The sequence below is a fragment of the Athalia rosae genome, chromosome 4, assembly GCF_917208135.1.
Source record: "Athalia rosae chromosome 4, iyAthRosa1.1, whole genome shotgun sequence".
Lineage (NCBI taxonomy): Eukaryota > Metazoa > Arthropoda > Insecta > Hymenoptera > Athaliidae > Athalia > Athalia rosae.
The window spans coordinates 10,184,165-10,204,901 of NC_064029.1; the positions used below are offsets into that span (position 1 = coordinate 10,184,165).

The 20,737-nt window shown below is 35.6% G+C and overlaps 1 protein-coding gene and 2 long non-coding RNA genes across 5 annotated transcripts; 1 reads left to right on the forward strand and 2 right to left on the reverse strand.

Annotated features, from left to right (window-relative positions):
* Positions 1-823: 823 nt before the first annotated feature.
* On the reverse strand, positions 824-10,564 carry LOC125500645. 2 transcript variants are annotated; one of them, XR_007278071.1, is made up of 2 exons: positions 10,215-10,564; positions 824-1,107 (listed from the first exon to the last, which is right to left on the reverse strand). It is a non-coding gene; the product is annotated as an uncharacterized LOC125500645 (long non-coding RNA). The 2 variants fall into 2 exon arrangements; XR_007278072.1 differs by lacking the exon at positions 10,215-10,564 and adding an exon at positions 2,365-2,421.
* On the forward strand, positions 6,742-10,104 carry LOC125500640 (SET and MYND domain-containing protein 4-like). Its single transcript, XM_048654121.1, has 7 exons — positions 6,742-7,018; positions 7,238-8,285; positions 8,373-8,653; positions 8,745-8,903; positions 9,026-9,169; positions 9,283-9,537; positions 9,613-10,104. The coding sequence occupies exons 1-7, from the start codon at positions 6,998-7,000 to the stop codon at positions 9,616-9,618; spliced, it is 1,914 nt and encodes a 637-aa protein (XP_048510078.1). The 5' UTR covers positions 6,742-6,997; the 3' UTR covers positions 9,619-10,104.
* Positions 10,565-10,674: 110 nt separating the features above from the next.
* Positions 10,675-18,947, reverse strand: LOC125500642. 2 transcript variants are annotated; one of them, XR_007278064.1, is made up of 5 exons: positions 17,567-18,947; positions 16,799-16,966; positions 15,346-16,669; positions 12,687-12,797; positions 10,686-12,611 (listed from the first exon to the last, which is right to left on the reverse strand). It is a non-coding gene; the product is annotated as an uncharacterized LOC125500642 (long non-coding RNA). The 2 variants fall into 2 exon arrangements; XR_007278063.1 differs by having other exon boundaries at positions 10,675-12,611; positions 16,799-18,947.
* Between the last annotated feature and the right edge of the window lie 1,790 nt (positions 18,948-20,737).

The following is a 20,737-nucleotide window of genomic DNA, read 5'->3' on the forward strand; positions in this document are numbered from 1 at the left end:
GAGAGGAAGAAAAAGAAACGGAGGTGAGAGTGAAGGTGAAGAGAGAAATAGAGGAAAAAGGAAAGGAAAAAAAAGAAGAGAAGAAAGAATAAAAAATATAAGAAATGAAGGAAAAAAGAGAGCAGAAAAATATAAAAAGAAAAAAGAATAAGAAAAAAAAATAATGTTCAGTTATAAATTATCAAAAAAGATAGATGAACAAAAAAAATTAGAATATAATAAAAATAATTCGGAATAAATTCATAACGGTTATGTGCTGCATTATTCACAATTTTATGAATAAACATCTGAAAGATCCGTACTATTTCAAATTAGCCTCATGATTGATCGATCTGAACTATGCGGAAATCAAATGTTGCTTCCAATTTCGAGACTGACACAAGGTGCATTCCGAAATATACTTTCAGTACTGCAAGTACTGGTAACCGCGTTCCGAAGCCACGCGGCAGTTTACTGTCGCCAGTCAGTTACAGCAAACATAGGTTTGCTCTTGTATAAGAAATCTTCAAAAAGAAATAGAATTCATTACGACAAAGCAAGCGCGAAGCGCGAGCATCAGAGGCGCGAAGCGCCGACCGCGGCGGGGTTGGCGCGCGAGGCGCGCAGGAGCGAAGTCCCTAGTAGTATGAAACATTCCTATTACACGTACCTGTGAAAAGTAATATCTGGATGAGAGCCAGAATGCGATTTAAAATGTATGACCTGTTTAATTTTTTTTTGTTCTTCCAGAAGGTATCACTCACGTCATGCCCCTAATAAACTGTTAATTTTCTTTTTCTGGGATTATTACTTAATTCATTATTTTCATGTAAAGTACTACGTGTAAGAGGAGATTTATTGTACTGTATTTTCTCTTCAGGTATGATTTTGGTTTAATTTAGGAGTTCTTATTATATGTGTGTTTATTTTGTACATTTATTATATTATTGTTTGCTTTCCCCTTAATTTCTTTTTCGTAAATGGTTCGTGCAGTCAGCTGTTTCTAGAAGGGTGTCAGCTCCTGATCCTTGTTGGTGTGCAGCAACTACTTCCTTCATGTCAGATTTCTTCATTCGTAGGAATCAGGTCAAGTTCATGATGCACAGAGGGAGGTCAATTATGGGTCAGCTACACAGACAAGAAAATTATTTTACTTAGATTTACATGTTGTAACGGGTGTAATAGAAAGAAAGAAGAGAGAGAAAGAATAAGAAGAATGGTGGGGAAGGAAGGTGGATTTTGGACATTGGACAATAAGCTAATGGTGAGAATGACATAAGGTGTTAAGACGTAAGGGAGTCGAGCTCGCTCAGAAATCGATCACTCAAATTTTAATATACCGACGTAAACAACAGTTATAAATCCTATTACATAGATGAAACAAGAAGTACAATCGAAATTCACTACGATATTATACAACAACTGCCCATGTACGTTCGAGATTTATTAGCAACTGTAGAATTAGAAAATATGGATAAAATACTTCAAGTATTAATTAACTTAGATATAAATGAGCAAAATAGGGATAAAATTGAAAAGCAAAATAATAATTCGTATCTCCCCGTTCGAAATTCAAGTACCTATTATAGAAGTAATAATATAAGACAATACAATAATAGCTCATATCCGAATCAACAACAAAGACATTCAAATAGGGTAGGTCAAATCAGTAACGATGTATGCATTGACACAAGCATACCACCACCTCCAATACCTTTTCGAAACTATAATAACGAAATGCCATCATCATCGGCTAGTTCTTTAAACTAGGAAGCAACGCGATAAAAATAGGTCCGTCATCGCGTTGGGATTTTCATGATTTCATTTCGGACCTTAATAAAGATGTTAACTACGATAATAATCATGTGTCGAAAGAACCAGATTCAATGCAGACAGTAACCGTACAATTGAAAATTAAAATATTAGAAAAAAATGTTTCTGCGATAGTCGATTCCGGGAGTCAAGTATCGTGTATCTCGCAAATTTTTTTTAACAAATTATCTGAAAATCGTATACTTAATACACTGCCAGTAAATAATATCCATATTTCGACTGCAGTAAAAAACAAAAGCGTCAAAGTAAAAGAACAAGTATTATTACAAATTTATATTAATCATTACATAGAATATCATGCATTTCTTGTAATTCCTAACTTATCAACTGATATCATATTTGGTCACGATTGGTTAGTAAAAAATAAAGTAAAATTAGATTATAACAACGAGAGTATTAAGATTAAGAATATGACTGTCGACCGGGATTCGGTGTCATTCGGTCGAGCCTGGTTGGAAAGAATATTATCAAATAACAAAGAAGCTACATGTTTATATATAATGAAAAGAAGTAATCACAATTCTCATATAAATAAAAATAAAAATCACATACATACAGTAACCACTATCGATAACATAGATGAACTGACAAGCAACGACAGAGTTGTGACTCTTGAAAATGATGAAAATAATAATGAACACTATGATGTGAATAATAATGATACTATTAAAAATAATAATAAAAGTACTATTATAGATGATGATGAAATTGATATACGAAATGATTATGTAACAAATATTGAAATGAGTGACGAGTTACCAAGTAACGATAATGACAATAATCAAAAATGTGATAAAATCTTAGAGAACGAACAAAAAGAAAATAATTTTTTCACCCAAGTTCGAACGATCGCGAGTAATCTAATGACGTTGAGTTTTGATCAGCAGAAAATATTCATTGAGACATTATCTAAATTTGAAAACTTATTTCCACCCAAAAATGAACCTGCGGGACAATATAAACATGAAATCAAGTTATTATCAAATAAGCCTATTTTCAGAAAACCGTATCCAATCCCCATTTCGTTGAGAAAAGCGGTTGACAATGAAATTCAAGAAATGTTAAACGCTGGTATTATTGAAAGATCTGTAAGCCCGTATTGTAGCCCATTAAGAATCGTAAAAAAAAAAGATAACCGTGTAAGAATTTGTTTAGATGCTAGATATTTGAACCAAGTTGTGGAATCAGATAATGAAGCTCCACCGTTAATTTCAGAAATATTACAAAAATATCATAATGTTAAATATATGTCGTTAACAGATTTAGCGAATGGTTATTGGCAAATTGAATTAGAACAAAAATCACGTCCATTTACAGCCTTTTTGCATGGATCAAACTTGTACCAATTTTGCCGCATTCCCTTTGGACTTAAGACTGCTGGGAGTGGATTTGTAAGAGCATTAAATTTGATATTGGGTAAAGAATTTGAATCTTTCTCAACATATTATATTGATGATCTCCTAATCACATCAACTAATTTTGAAGAACATATGAAACACATCGAACTATTATTTGACAAGTTGCAAAAGAACAATGTTACATTGAAATTATCAAAATCACTCTTTTTCAAATCAGAAGTACCATTTCTGGGATTCATATTATCTACACAGGGTATCCGACCTAACCCGGACAAATTGCAAATTATTCAAAATTTTGAAAACCCTAAAAATTTAAAACAGTTGCAGCAATTTATAGGTGTATGCAATTACTACCGTCAATTTAGTATTAAACATTCTAATTTCATCCATCCTTTTCGAAATTTATTAAGTAATAAGAAACCGTGGTTGTGGACTGATAATCACTCTAAAGCATTTCAAAATTTGAAAAATAATTTCGTAAACAGTGTAACATTAAGTCACATTATACCAGGCAAGCCATACAAAATACAAACAGATGCTAGCGATAAAGGAATCAGTGGAATTATATATCAAATCTTCGAAGATAATTGCTATATAATATCAATCGTTAGTAGATGCCTATCAATACATGAAAAAAACTATACAACTACTGAAAAAGAACTCCTCGCAATTGTGTATTCATTGACTAAATTTAAAATATATTTATTTGGCCAAAAATTCGAAATCATAACAGATCACAAGGCTTTGATATTTTTGAATAATACTTCTTTTCAAAATTCAAGACTTCTAAGATGGTCTCTCTGGCTACAACAATTTGATTTTCAAGTGAAACATTGTCAAGGAAAAGACAACGTTATTGCTGATTTTCTGAGTAGAAATCCTGATAGTAGATTTCACCAAGAAGATAATGTCAAACAAGTGATTATTTCAAAAATTCTCAAAGATACTCTTTGTTCATCTGTTACAACATATTCAATATTGAATTTAATTAAAGAATATACTATTTTGGACTCTGAATTAATCAAACAATTTAAAAACATAAGTCATCTTCAAAAGAATGATACGCTTTTACAAGATTATTTCGAAAATAATGAACTTAATAAATACGAAAAATATAAAATTCATCACGGAGTGTTATTTTATCAAGATAAAGAAGAAACAAATGCCAGACTCGTTTTACCTGATAGTCTAACATGTGCAGTAATAGATAAGGCACATTCCAAATTAGGACACGTAGGAGTGTATAAAACAACCCACTATCTAAAAATTTATTTTTATTGGAAAGGAATGAACCGGGATATTAAAAAATTTGTGATTTCGTGTGACTTGTGTCAACGAGTAAAACATTTATCTCTGTCAATGGAAGGTCAATACCAAATGATAAAATCTAACAATCCACTAGACTTGGTAACAGTTGATTATTATGGTCCACTGCAAAAATCAGTTTCAGGTGTGCAATATATATTTGTAGTAATAGACTCCTTTTCGAAACTTGTCAAATTATATCCGATTAAAAAAGCAAACACTTCAATTTCCTTACATAAAATTATAAATGATTTTATTCCAAATGTAGGTAAACCAAAGTGTATACTATCAGATAATGGTACGCAGTTTACGTCACCAAATTGGAAAAATTCACTGGAAAAACTAAATATTCGAGTTTCGTACTCTTCCATACGCCATCCACAATCCAATCCCACAGAAAGATGTATGAGAGAACTAGGCCGGCTATTTAGAACTTTATGCGCTGAGAGTCATACGAAATGGGCAAAATTTGTAAAAGAAATCGAAGCAATTTTAAATATAACAACTCATCATTCAACTGGCCTAATACCATATGAGCTACATTACAATAAACTACCAACCGAAAAAATTAGGAAAATAATTAAATTCCCAGAAACAGTAAATATAGATCACCAGGTTAAAATTTTATTAGCTAGAGAAAGATTATTGAATCAGTTCAATAGACGAAAAAACAATCAAAAAAGTATTTCAAAAGTAAATTTAGGTGTAGGAGATTTGGTTTTACTTAAAGTACCCCAACAATCAGACGCGTTTAAAAAAGTTACTAAAAAATTTTTTCATTTATTCTACGGTCCGTATCGTATATTGAAACAGATTAACGAAAATGCTTTTGTATTAGTAGACCCAAACGATTCCACTAAAATAACAGGAACATATAATAGAATAAGTCTACGTAAATATAATCAACCTGTCATGGATATCAAATGATGAGACGAAATGACTTTTAAAAAAAAAAAAAAAAAAAAAAAAAAGCGACTTAAGGTTGAATTGTTAAAACTTGTATACGTAAATAACTAAATTACTTGACGTAGATATTGTTAGTAATCTGAATAACAAATGATATGACGAGATGAAAATAGTATAAGATGTATGGTTGTAATAGAATTAAGACGCATGAAAATGAAAACAAAAACAAAAACAAAAGGTCGAGAGTATAAAACACACAATTTAAGTTTATTTCATAAACATTTTCAATGTCCATAAAATAAAAGGGGGATAATGTAACGGGTGTAATAGAAAGAAAGAAGAGAGAGAAAGAATAAGAAGAATGGTGGGGAAGGAAGGTGGATTTTGGACATTGGACAATAAGCTAATGGTGAGAAAGACATAAGGTGTTAAGACGTAAGGGGGTCGAGCTCGCTCAGAAATCGATCACTCAAATTTTAATATACCGACGTAAACAACAGTTATAAATCCTATTACATAGATTAAACAAGAAGTACAATCGTAATTCACTACGATATTATACAACAACTGCCCATGTACGTTCGAGATTTATTAGCAACTGTAGAATTAGAAAATATGGATAAAATACTTCAAGTATTAATTAACTTAGATATAAATAAGCAAAATAGGGATAAAATTGAAAAGCAAAATAATAATTCGTATCTCCCCGTTCGAAATTCAAGTACCTATTATAGAAGTAATAATATAAGACAATACAATAATAGCTCATATCCGAATCAACAACAAAGACATTCAAATAGGGTAGGTCAAATCAGTAACGATGTATGCATTGACACAAGCATACCACCACCTCCAATACCTTTTCGAAACTATAATAACGAAATGCCATCATCATCGGCTAGTTCTTTAAACTAGGAAGCAACGCGATAAAAATATCTGATAAGAAAGTTTAACAAATGGGTCCGGAGATTCGACCTCTAAATTATTTTCTTGCTCCGGAGTCGAAGCTCTTATTGTCTTTTTATTAGAGAGTTCGTGAGTATTGTAGAGCTGACGCGAATATATTGGAGTCCTCGATAAGAATGTTATGTTAGGAAAGAAATTTCTCCTTAACTAAGTTTTTAGGTTCTTTGAAGTCTATTCTAAGTTTGGTCTCTGTTACATTATGCACTATGTCTGCATGAGATGGGTGAATAATAAGTTGTTAACAGATGGTATAATAATTAGCTCCGTTGGTTGAGTATAATAGCGTTTTTCCATGGGTGAACTAGTGCGCACTCGTTACTCAACGGTTATGCACGCAACGAGTGGAGCGTGTTTCTGTGGCCAAACGGGAGCGCGCCGTGTGGATGCCGTGTGCACGGCATAATCAACATTCCTATCATTGTTGTGAGTAACTATACCGTTGACTCAACGGACGTTACGGATCAGCTTTCGATAGCGTTGGTCAGCAAGTCTGAATTTGTTGGTTTAGTCGTACTTTGAGGCGATCAGAGAATGAGCGTCGAACAAAAACCATAAGAACACCACATGAAAAGTTACGGTATATACATCAATTATCAAATATCAATTTGCAAATGCATACACTTTTCAACAACAGACATTAGCAAATTGTAATGGCACAAAGTCTTTGCAGAGTAAGTCTCCAGTTTTATAATTCCACGTCTATCTAATTGTCACTTTCAAACCACAGCTCATTTAGAAATTGCAATGATTGTTCCAAAAACAATGCATAATTGGTATACGAATGATTGTTATGCGAATGCTACACGCTGTATATTCTCAAAAGTTTTGCTAATTAAATACTGATGAACACTTGGATATACTTATCTTTAAAATTTGTTTTACTATTTCAGATGGAAGCCTTCTTGCTAGATTTGAATCGTAAGATTCTGGCTAGAACAAATAATCAAGAGCTGCTCATTGAATTTAGCCAAATGCAGAATGATGAAGAACGAGTAATATTTGCTTTGCAAAGAATGATAAAGTATAAAATGAACCTTAATTATGAATCATTGCATAAGAATTCTGAAAAGTCGATACAACTAAAAGCACAGGGAAATAAATTATTTATCGGTGGGTGGGATTATAAAGCAGTTGTGAAATACACTGAAAGCATAGCGTATGCAACAAAGTCATCCGAAGAACTGGCTTTGACTTATGCAAATAGATCTGCAGCACTCTTTAGAATTGAGAAATACCAAGACTGCATAAATGACATTGATAGAGCTTTGAGCTTGGTATACCCAGATAAATTAAAAATAAAATTATATGAACGTAAAGGACTCTGTCTCACAGCATTGGGTAAGCCTGATGCAGAAGCATCATTTAAGAAAGCTCTGGAGTGGCTTGACAAAATGTCTTTGGATGAAGACAAAACAAAGAAATTGAAAATTCAGCTGAACAAATTTATTTCGGCCCCGTGCGTAAATGTTGAAATACAGGCAGAGTCAGCAAAATATGAATTACCTGAGTTTGAAACTCCGAATTCAGAAGTCCCATGCGCTTCAGATGCAGTTGTAATAAAATATACGCCTGAATTGGGCAGGCATGTTGTTGCCACTCGCAAGATCAGACCAGGAGAAATTTTAGCAGCAGAAAAACCATTTGCTATGTTTCTCATGCCTGAAAACGTTTACACACACTGTTCCAAGTGTTTGCAAGTTTCTATGGCCATGACTCCATGCAATTATTGCGTTAATGCTATGTATTGTTCACAAGCTTGTAAAGAACAGGCCTGGGAGGAGTATCATGAAATTGAGTGCGCCATTATTGGGCCTTTACTAATGTCAGGGTTCAACATGTTGGGGCTATTTAGTATGAGGCTAGCCATCCTGGCGACTCAGAAAGGAAAATATTTGGACAAACTGAAAAAACAACTTGAAGAAATTGATAACCATAAAGGTATTACTACAATGAATTACTTAGATCACCTGTTGGTTCAACGAACCCATTATTCAGGTGTACGATCTTGATTATACATACTTGTAGATCCACGCACGAAGGGATTTTCTGCTGATGGAAAGTTGCACAGTGATCAATATGGCAGTATTTATAGTCTGGTGACTAATACTCAAAAACGTTCAGCCCAGGATCTCTTGGATAGAGCATTCAAAGCAGCTTATATCACATACATATTGAGTCGTGAAAGTAATATATTTGGCGAAAAATTGATGCTTGATTGTGATGTATTAGCAAAAAATGCAGCAGCTACATTTGTGGGTGGGCTGATACTAAAGCATCAGCAAATAATTCCCAGCAACGTTCGTGTGGTATAACTCATGAGTGCTATAACTACATTCATGCTCCTGCTTTATGTGTGTATTTCTTCCATTTTTATTTTGTTTTTCCAATAATCTACAGTTTTCGGAGCTTCGTGGTGTAGAAGATTATGAGAATGGAGCTGCAGCAATGCCATTTTATAGTCTTTTTAATCATAGCTGTGACTCAAGTGTGACGAGGAGCGTGCAGAAAGATCATATAATTCTCTATGCTATGTACCCGATTGAGAAAGGTGAACAGGTAATTGTAAATTATTTATTGATTTCAATCAGACTGGATCATCTCAATGGTATAGTAGACATTGGATACTGTGCAAAATTTGTTTTATAATTTGTTTACATTCTATGTAAAATGTTTTCTAGATATATGACAATTATGGAGTTCACTATGCTCTGTCCGAGAGGAGTAAACGGCAGAAAAAACTACTCGAACAATTCTACTTCAAGTGCAATTGCGAACCCTGCACCAACGATTGGCCTGTTTATAACAAAATTCGTAGTTATCAGGTAAATTTGACCATACTTATAGGTGCTAGTGATTTATCATTGACCATTTGACATAAAATAAAACACAGCGATAACTTATTTAGACGTTATTTAAAATACCATTTGTGTTTCAGGCACAACTGCTCACACAACACGTGAAAAATAGGCTAAAACAAATCCTTCGAAACCATACCAGATATATCGATCTTGCCTATGAAAGGAAAACAGATCAGGACCCTAATATGTTGAATAATCTATTGAGGATGATTGAGGAAGTTTATGAGCTTGTGAAGAGACCTTGTGTCGAATTGAATAACGTTGTGGAGACAGTTAAGCATTACTACGCTTTACAAGGGAAAAGATTTGATGTACCACTCAAACCGTACGAGGTAAATAATTTATATATTATGCACTCCCATGCCTTGCTCAGATCAAAGTACTTAATTTATTATTTGTTTTTTCAGAAGTGATACTGATAGTATCATTGGTAGTGGATTTTTCTCTCGATATTCAGACTACGATGCTAACTTTTCCGCTAATCTTTGTGAAAAGATTCAAAACATGACAAAACAAAACAAACCGTACAAATACTATTATATGTTTTCAAGTAGCTAACTATTATCGAGAATCTAAGTTCATTTTATCACTAAAAAATTATTTTAAGAACTTTAAACACCTTACTGTAAAATACAATGATCATCGACAATAGGTTTTAGTAATCACCTGATATACTGAAACTCAATAAGATTAATGTCACACGTCGTATCAAGAACAACATTAAGATGTTAAAGAAGTAAGATTGTTTTATACAAATCTTCTTCTAAGTTCAATTTTTATACTCTCAACTATGTTCCTTCCATTGAAGCATATCCACCAAAAGAGATACGCTTTATACTGTTGTTAAAAGTATTACTTGTTTTTAAATTTTGTCTTAATAAAATCTAACTACAAATATACGTGGCCCACATTGAATTCTAACTCTGCAAATCCTTCCCGAACTACTTCAATTCCAAATAAAAAAAACGTGAACGAATTTATTAACAAATATGATAATTGGGCACAATACCTGCACTTCATGTTCATCGCTATGGACGATTACGCATCGGCGTATCAGACCCTTCGGTAGATTCGAGGATTTGGTTGATACGACTTCTTGATTGCATATTGCGACTCTCTTCGATCAGATACGCGACACTGAAATTACGGCAGTTAAATGCTACTTCCAAAGGAGTTTGCCCGGCGCGATATTTCGCGTACAAATCGGCACCATGGCTAATTAGATACCTATGAAAAAAAAATAGTAACAAAATGTAACGATACCAAAACACGCCTCACTGACAAAATTCTCACTCACAGGAGACCCCGCCAAGTGCCACCCACCAATTTTGATGAAACTTCGCACGATGAAAGAGTAACAAAAATAAACGGGTACGTGTTTTGGCTTATCCGTAGACACTCAACCGTTTTCGAGAAAATTACGGTTGAAACATGGAAAATTTTGACGCCGCTTCATGAGTCCGCCCGCGCGCTATCGCCTCAAGCGTGTCGGCGGTGCAGCGGCTAACGCGACAGCTTCGAGATGTGACGCTCCGCGCTTGAGTCCTGATCAAAATTTTTTTTTTTTTTTTTCTCAAATTCTTCGTCAAAGTATGCTGCGCGAACGTTCCTTATTTTATTGATAAATACAAGGACGCTGTATTTAAATTACAATCATTACAATTATGCTACAGGGTATTGGGTTCAAAAATATTTGGAAATAACAAATGGATAGCAGCGAGTGGCTTAATTTTTATGTTAATTATTACATTATCTCCCGATTAATTCAACGATATGTAGCGCATTCGTCGGGATGGTACCTATCATAGCAACATTCAAAACATAAATATTCTCTGCACCAGGAGCAACGCGCGAAGGCACTTTGGCCGCAATCACAGTTCTGGGTGTGAACGTCGTCCGGAAACGCAATGTCGTTGACGTTATTGAAAACCTCGCGATCCGCCGATAATTTTGCGGCGAATCATGCGTACCGAATCATTTTTTCAAATGCTGGTGCCCGCAATTGATTGTGGACCAGGGAGTGTATTTTTATTGCGTCGCGTCTGCTTGTGATTTCTCTCCGCTGAGCAATCAGGACGGGGCAGTTTTGGAGACGTCGAATATAGTTTTTTACCAGTCCAAAATATTTCGTATTATTTTCTAAAAAAAAATGGCCTGTTGGCTACGGCTAGCGAGCCTACCTGAAAACCTACCCCGTAGCATAATTCAGAATAACGGACAGTTGCTTCGAAATGATGAATTGTAATTTAAATACAGCGTCCTTGTATTTATCAATAAAATAAGGAACGTTCGCGCAGCATACTTTGACGAAGAATTTGAGAAAAAAAAAAAAAAAAATTTTGATCAGGACTCAAGCGCGGAGCGTCACATCTCGAAGCTGTCGCGTTAGCCGCTGCACCGCCGACACGCTTGAGGCGATAGCGCGCGGGCGGACTCATGAAGCGGCGTCAAAATTTTCCATGTTTCAACCGTAATTTTCTCGAAATCGAAAACGGTTGAGCGTCTACGGATAAGCCAAAACACGTATCCGTTTATTTTTGTTACTCTTTCATCCTGCGAAGTTTTATCAAAATCGGTGGGTGGCACTTGGCGGGGTCTCCTTTCAGCTAATTCCAGATGTCCGTTAATCGCGACTAAATGTAGAGGCGTTTTCAATCCCATGGGATCTACGATATTTACAACCCTCTCCTGCCCAAATTAGAACCTTGATAGCTTCGAAGTTTGAAGTGCGACGCGCACTCAGAACCGCTTCTAGAAGAAGGCCCATACCAAGACCAATCGGGCGGCGGACCAGAGGACGCTCTGTTTCATTCAAAATCGAATAAATAAATAAAGAACCCATGCAGTAAAGTATTTATAAAATTTCAGCGAGTAATACCGGTTAGCTAAAAAGAGCCTCGCCATTGCTACGCAAGGCCTACGTAAAACGCTGATAGAAAGAGGGCTGTCGGAAAAAGCGTCGTAGACATTGATGCGATCACCAAATCTTATTAGCATTCTCGCACTTCCGACGTCCTTTTGAGTTGCTGCAAAATGCAGTGGATAACGGCCTAGGGTATCCGAACAATTTACTAATGCTCCTCGACGTAGTAGCCCGAGCATAATTACTCTGTGGCCGTACAGAACCCACAAATGCAAGGGGGTTGACCCTATATGAAACGACAATTATTGTCATTAATAAAAAAGAAAAACCAATGATCAACTTTAACGTTATGGAAAAGATGGAGAATTTCAGATATGTGTATAGTCTTTTCCTGCAGGTTGATAGGGCTTTTAGCATAGATATATCTATGCTTTTAGGCTGATTGTGAGTGCAGATGAGTATGATCAAGTCAATGTCACCATGTTCTACCGCCGCAAGAAGAGGAGTTATTCCATGTGATGTGCGATGATTAACAATAGCGCCCTGCAAAATAGCTTTTTTAGCCAGCCTGATATCGTGATTTATACAGGCGTGCATCAGTTTTTGATTTAACTGTACCTTCGTGAGATTTTCCCAAGCAAGTTTCTTTACATAGGCTGTAACGACAGCACTCTTCGTTGCCTTATCAGATGTCATTGTCAAACTTTTTCTGCTAGCACGACTCAGCTCCTAATTACAGCAAAAGCATGAGGGTTATTATGATGACCAAGAACCACAGCCTTTATATTGATGACAAATTATATAACAATAGAGCCTTCATCTACAAACGCGCTACTTTTATTACACTTCGTATCTGCGTAAATTTTTTAAGGTAGCTTTCTCGAGTGGATAAATTCTTGATATTTTCGTGCAAAATTTCGCTATGATAATTTAACACTGCACTATTATTTTTAATACAGGGAAAGTCGGATAGTGCATACATAGAATATGATTATTTATTGTTCGTCTCTCACCCTCATTACAGTTTAATGATCATACATTGATCGAACGAAAGCACCACTGATTGAAAAATATTTTCAAGATGAAGTTTCATACATTAGTAGAATACCGTGTGTGTGTGTGTATATATAATATATTGTATATTCGATGAGATTTTCCATATTATTATATGAAATAGTTATACACAAATGAGTTCATGAATATATATATGCATAGGCATAAATATATACAATATTTATATTTCTTTCTATCATATACGTATACTTATATGAATGACCATATATTATGACTAACGATATAAATAATATACATACATATCATGGGTATGCATACTCTACGTATAGGATAGTAATTGATTTTGTTTTCATTTTGCAACCGTAAGAGGAAGATATTATATAAGTGGGTATAATTTTTTTCATCCAATTCAATTCACCCGGTCACATCATAATTATCAGGTCTCGATTTATTTAACTAGCACTTTTACTCCTGGCTCAAAGAAATTTATCATCGTACTTTCCATAAAATAAAAAAGCTATAATATCTCGAGGTCCGATTACCTCATCTCACTTCAAGGACCCAATTTTTCTTTTGCCTCAATCAAATATTCTCCAATTGCATAAGAATTTTACAATCGAATGTTAAGATAGAAGATAGATAATTTGAAGCACATTTGAAGCGAGCCAAACACCGTATTACAATTATAATTATTAATCATTTCAGCAGTTGAGAATGATCTTTATCATATTCGCATATTAGAATTTGAAGACTTTTAACTTTATAGTTCCGATTGATAATGATAACTACACTCGAATCCTAAAATTTCCTGGCTGAAAAATTAGACTACACCTTTTTGACTTACAATTAGAGCATAACTCAAACTGGAGCTCGTTTTCGTGCAGAAGAATTTCAAAAATAGTTTTTCAGAAAATCTTACTATCCTATTAGGTAGTATAGGTACAAATTTAAGTGAGGATATAGTTTTCTTTTTAGAATATTTATCTCATTATTTTATCTAGCAACAATTTTGTTTAAAAATTCGCTGCCCACATTTTATTCGTCGTCGGTGAAGATTAATATTGGTTTTTGTGTAAAAGCTTTTTTGACAAAATTGTTTGTAAAAAAAGCTCAGATTGTTCTTCGCGAACAATTAGATGATATGTAGTCAAGCATTTTTCTCTTTTCTCTTTCCTCTAGTTGCTCGGCTTATTTTTCAAACGGAATTCCAAAACCGACGGATTTTTAAAGGTCCCATACGATTCTTGTGAAACAATCGCGCTATACTACAATCGATAATCAATAATTCACGTATCACCGATTCATTTCGCAACGTCATTGCGACAACACAATCGTAACTAGTAAGCACATGGACCAAGATTTAATTAGCTGCAAAACGTTAGATGATTATTTTGTTTGCGGTGGTGGTTTCAGTTCCAGCGTGATAAAAAAATTTACTTCGACACATGCATAAACATTAATTATATGTTCGTAAGATGGATGAGACATGTATATAGGTGCACTATACATATTTGTACACGCTACCATATGATTAACTGGAGCAAAAATATATAGTACATTACGATACAAGTGCGCAAAGTAGGTGATTTCCGCACGAGCGGGGTTTCCGGCCACGGGGCAAGTTGACGAATATTAGATTTTGGTTTAATGGGCCTAAAAAAATACTTTTTTCGTCAAAATATACTTCAGTTTATTCAAATCCATAAAAGATATGAAAATACAAACACGCATAGTTTATGTAGTTTAGCTTAGATATACATATACTGATAATTAACACTGGTCGCAAACGAACTGAGCTGCTCCTTCGACATTAGAACATGCCAACATTGAATCGTGAATAAATTTATTCATTTATTTATTTATCGAATTATTCAATGAGCTGCAAAATCGTATGTAGCCTAAATATCGATTAACTAAACAACATGCAAAGATCTCGATAAGGACGATCCGTCAACTTGCCCCCACCATCTTGCCCCATTTGCCACTATTTGCAAAAAAAGAACCCCACAAAAAGTACATTGGTGAAAATTCGGAGATTCTATGTTCTCTAGGATCTATATGCGTATAGAAATAAAGTATTAATTCACAAGTCCGATCTTGCTTATCTGTAGTTGCATACAACTATTTTCTTGAGCTCCAGATATTACTTCGCACACGTCTGAAACCACAATGCCTCCGTAAAAAAGCCGGATGACCTTGCCACGCTAGCTATATCGCAAATATTATTGCGTAGAAGAGTGTTTAACACTTTTTGATGACTTACCCAGCGCTATCTGTCAAAATATTCTAAAAACAATCAATTCGTCATCTTGCCCCAGCCTCCAACTTGCCCCGGTTTCCCCTACTATTTTTCCTACCATCGTGCGCAAAGTTCGATTTCTCGCACGCTTAGCTACATTCTCGCACGCTTAACTATATTCCCGCACGCTTAACTATATTCCCGCACGCTCTTCTTAGCGTGCGGGAAAGTGGTACTTTGCGAACGCAAATGCGTGCGCAAAATCGAACTTTGCGCACGATGGTAGGAAAACAAAATTACACCACTAATATGCCACGAATATAGAAAGTCGATTAAATCGCAAGGAAATATTTCACAACAAGTTTCTGAATTTGTACAGTAGGGCTATAATGATCGAAAATCATTCTTCATCGCGAATAGTGAAGGAAACAGAAAATTTTCCCCAAGAGAATATAAGACGTGGCATATGGTAGCCGACTAAGTGTTGCCTAAATCGTTTCGTTCGATCGTGCAGATATTTTCATATTAATATTTGGTCCATTTTTCTCAATTATTTATTCAATTTTTCTTGAGATTGACTTTAAAATTGATGGATGCATTATGAGAAATTTAATAAATAGTGTCTCGCCAATAATTTACTGCAGTAAGATTGAAAAATTGCGTTCAACTTTGTATGAACAATCGCAACATGAATTTCATAAATAAAGGCATCGATAAACATGTTTTTTTCTCGAACAATATCTGGCTTTCTATTATTAGTCTAGGACTCGATTCAGATACGTTTTCCTACCATCGTGCGCAAAATCGAACTTTGCGCACGATGGTAGGAAAAATAGTAGACGATACTCGTCCGCTGCGTAGGTGTACCCACACTCGCTTTTTTGTCGCCCTCGCACCTACTAGTGAAATGATCGGACCTATACTTGAATTCGTTTACCCACGTCATTTCTGGAGATACGGAATTTGTAGTCAGTCTAAAATTGTTTGAACCACCGCATTTCGGAAACCGCGAATTCTGCATAACACGTATGTACACAAACCGTGTTCATAAGTGGAGCATGTAAACATTGCGCGATTTGATTTAGGTTCACGCAACTTTTATTTACCTGCTACCAGTTAGATACATTTTTTCATTACGTATGTGAACCTGAAGTTTTCGACTCGTCACGGTCGTTAATAGTTAGGATTCGGATTAAATAAATAAGATTACAAATTGAGACGATGATAATAGTTGGAATCAGCTCTTTCGTTTGGATAGTTACCATAATTTTGTGGGATCGTCCTCAAAAGCTCATTGTCAGCAGGATTGACCATTAGTGTTCCTTCCATCGTTATAGGGTCTGTAAGCCTGCGGCAAAAATTATATCTTCACTGTAAAATTTAACTCAAACACGGTGCGTTTTCCGCGGTACGAAAAAAAAATTCGTCAAAGTTGCATCAGTTTTTTTGAAACAATTTAAAGTTCTGTATTGCTGACCTGTGATCGCTTCTTCGATACCATGAATCTTTTCTCCGGAGCGTAATCGTTTTAATAATTTGTTAGTCGTGAACAGGGAATCCCAATATCAGAAGAACCGCGGGTGTCATCTCCTAAGCTAAAATGTCGCGGCGTGTATGTATGCGGGTCCTTCCAGCCAAGCAGCCCCTATTTTATTTTAAAAAATGGATTTAACAATTTCTTATCAGACGACGTCCTCATCGATTTCCACAAGCAATCAACAAGGGACTTTACCCTCATTACCGTGGACTTTCTTGATACTATAAAAAAATTCGTCAGAGAAATTTACGTGACGCAGTGCTATTATAATGCTACACGAGGAGCTGATGTTCTCAATTTCAGGGAATTAAAAAGATTATTATAGGTTCATACGGGGATACTGATGGGTTCTATTAGGTAGCAATCATGATAACAAAGATAATAACAATGCTGATGATAATAACACCGGAATATCATATGGTTATAACGTTAATAACGAAGATACATTTTATCCAATTTGTCAAAGTGTCCGGTGGACGCCGTGGTTCCAAATCCCGAATCGCTGGCCAAAAATCGAAGGTATTATCGAATCGCCATCAGAATTATTACGAGGGGTTTTTGAGGGCGCTAAACACGAATTTGAAGACAAACTTCCAAAAAACAAAATGATCGCCCAAAAATGACGGTAAATTTTATTGAAACTTGAATCAATTCTCATGGAATTTGGTGCGGGAGGGTTTTGAATAGAAATAATTTATTTTTACGTACATGTGTAAAATATAGTAGAATGGGAAACTCTTGGTTTGTTTGCAGTTGGCGATTCCAACAAAGCCATGGCTTCACGCGATAATGATTTGCTTGACTTAGCTGATAGTTTATGCAAACTTGAGATAACAGGGTCAGATGCAATCAAAAGCCGCGCAAATACATCCTCCATATTTTGTTCCCTACTAAATCTAAATCTAAATGATTTTATGTATTTATTGCAAGATTCCTGGGCTTCCTCGGATATCTGTCCTATCGGCAACATGGATAACCCTATTATTTTTGCGCCGTGAATTAAAAGTTTGTACACAGTAGTCGGCATGTAATACCAAGGATATAGTAGCACGTATCTATGGGCTGTTTCTACAGCGTAATTTTGAAAATTGAAATTCGTCAACATTTATTTCAAACCCGCACGATATTATTTGCAAAATCACGTGGAATCTTTTGATTAGATCCTCATCTATTCCCGTTAGAGATACGGAAACATCGGAATTTTTAAAGAAACGATCAGCAGTATTACCGTCATTCGTGCTGCCATATCCTTGTTTTGGTTGATCAATCAAAATTCCCAATCGTTCTCACGGAAACCTTTTTGGATGGTCTTTTTCCGACTTTCGATGCTTTTCTTATCGGGCTGCCATTTTTCGATTTGTAATCTGTATGAAATATGTATAAAGCACTCGAAAAAACGAATCCACGCGTGCAGTGATGATATTCCATATTGTAAATGATCTTCATTTATTTTCCCCTTCAAAATGTTTTCGATGTCGTTGAATTCTTTGGATGTAGCACCGCAAAGATAACATCGTTGACTTGATGCAGTAGATGTTAGTGAATTGCAGACTTTTCCGTCAACCATTGTTAAGGCCAATTTGTAGGATACAGTGACTTCTTTTCCGTTCACAATCGTATGAAAAGGTTGGAGCTGCTCTTCTTGTTCCTTGATGTTTTGAACTTCATTTCGGGTGCCTTCTGCAGTCTCTTTCGAAAACTTGATTTTTATTGGCCTACAGAATCGAGGGGAGGAGGGTCGCGGATTTTTTCACACGATTATTCCTTCGTTATCACCCCCGTCAACAAACACGAGCTGCAGTGGCACGAGGGAAGTGAAGAAAATAGTTGCGTCTGTTTTATCTCCGTCGTCCTTATCAAATTTTTGTTTGAATGTACTTTGCCCAGATGTTCCGTCGTATCCCCATTTGCAGACAAAATTAAATTTATAAATTTCGCTGGATGGGAGGAGATGCAAAACTTCACTTTGCACTGCTAAAATGCGACTCGCTGTATGGTCTAACAGTGCTTGAAGTTTGACCACAGTTTTACTCTCAGTAATCGTGATGTCATCTTTGGGTGGATAACATTTTTTCTTCGCCTCTAACACAGATTTGTACGGTGGGTATATCTTCGAATTTACTTCCAGTGCTCCAGGTCGTATTCCCTGATATACATACATATTTAGACATGCGGTATTCAATTATAAGAGATAACGCAGCATCAGCGGAATAACGATTGGTGAGCAGTCTCTTTTACCACTTTTGCTGCATCTAATTTTCCTGCAGCTCGAAGACTCATGTGGGTGGCAAATGTGAGCTCTTTGGCACTGGACTGCTCACAAATTGCTGCAGTTTTTCTCCGTTTCGACCGCTCACTGAAGTCCTCGAAGCTCTGCGAATGTCGACCAGACCCACAAACTGCATCTGAATCTTTGTTTTCCTTCGAAATTTCCGTATTGTTTCCAAAGGTGACGATTCTGCTTAGCCAATCCGTATTTTTGTCCATAAACCTCGCCTTCATTCTTCTAGCTATTTTCCATTTGTCTTTCATATCATATAATAACTTGCGAATTGTTTGTTTTTCATCCGCAGATAATGTGTATGAGCAATGGAATTTTTTAGACAATTCGACCTCCAAGATTTCGTACACATCATTTGCATTATCGTTCAAATGATCAGTGAATAAATCAAACTTCTCCTTCCGCGTGAAATTGACCGCCTCACTGCTATCACGAGAGCCTGGAAAATCTCATTCAAAAGTTAGACAATAATAGAAAATTTTTAAGAATCAGCAATGATTTTTTAATGAAAATGATAGTTGTAACGTATGGATTAAGCTTAAGAATTGACCTACAGACTAAGGATTATATCACCAGTTGTATTCCGTACCTGTTCCTTGTTGGACGTCTAATAAAGACTTAGTTGTACTCTTATAATGGCGTATTAATATTCACCGAAAGACATTACAATAGTCGAATCCGGTACAATAATAATTATATTTATATGAAACAATTCACTTAAATTCGCACTCTTCTGCGGTGCACTTCGCACAGTATAGTATACATGCCGCGCTAGCATGCGCCGTGCCTGAATTCCCGCGTCCATTTATTGAAAAATTCACCATTACCAGAGGGGCAACTCGGTGCACCTAATTTTTTGGTGAGGTATTACTCAAGAGTGTATACAATAACGTGGCACTCAACCAGTATTAGAATTATTTAGAATTATTAACTTTTACTTAATGTGAACATAACTTATTTCCGCAGCGAGCACGAGAATTTACGGTAGATGTTCACAATTTTTGTCGCTCGGTGTATGATTAATATAAGAAATCGCAATGATATAATAAATGTACTTACATCCAGGAAGAGACTCCGTTTTGCAGAATTAAAATAACTCATTTCTACTTGAAGATATATCACTTTGAACACAACGATATTTTTCTAGCGTAGCACACGACCGACTATACCTGCTTGAGCGCCCCGTTACGAATGAGATCCCAACGTCTAAATGCACCTGCAACCTACCGACCCTTGGAAGGGTTCCCCGAAATACCCCTCTATCTGACCCCACAGGTAAAATTCCTTGAATATAAACTTCATTTTTCGGTTTTTGGTCAGCAATTCGGGATTTGGAACCACTGTGGGACGTCACAATGTTTGAGAAAAGTGAACAAGAGAATCCTGATTGATAATTCGCCGTGTTCGGTTCTGAAAAGTTTTGTATAACTATACGGTATATTTGTGGAGACGTAGCAATAATAAGGGATAATGATAATTATTAATCAGGTAATAAATATTGAGTGATTTATAAACATTTTGCCAGATTAAAATTCAAATCCCTCACATCGATCAGCATCTGGTGCACCAGGTTTATAGACTCGTGAGCATTTTCGTCC

Bases quoted from the DNA above. Each gene is read 5' to 3' on its own strand.
- LOC125500640 (XM_048654121.1), top strand. From the start codon at position 6,998: ATGGCACAAAGTCTTTGCAGA. The intron at 7,019-7,237 runs GTAAGTCTCCAG...TTACTATTTCAG, and splicing joins TGGCACAAAGTCTTTGCAGA to ATGGAAGCCTTCTTGCTAGA. The intron at 8,654-8,744 runs GTATAACTCATG...AATAATCTACAG, and splicing joins TTCCCAGCAACGTTCGTGTG to TTTTCGGAGCTTCGTGGTGT.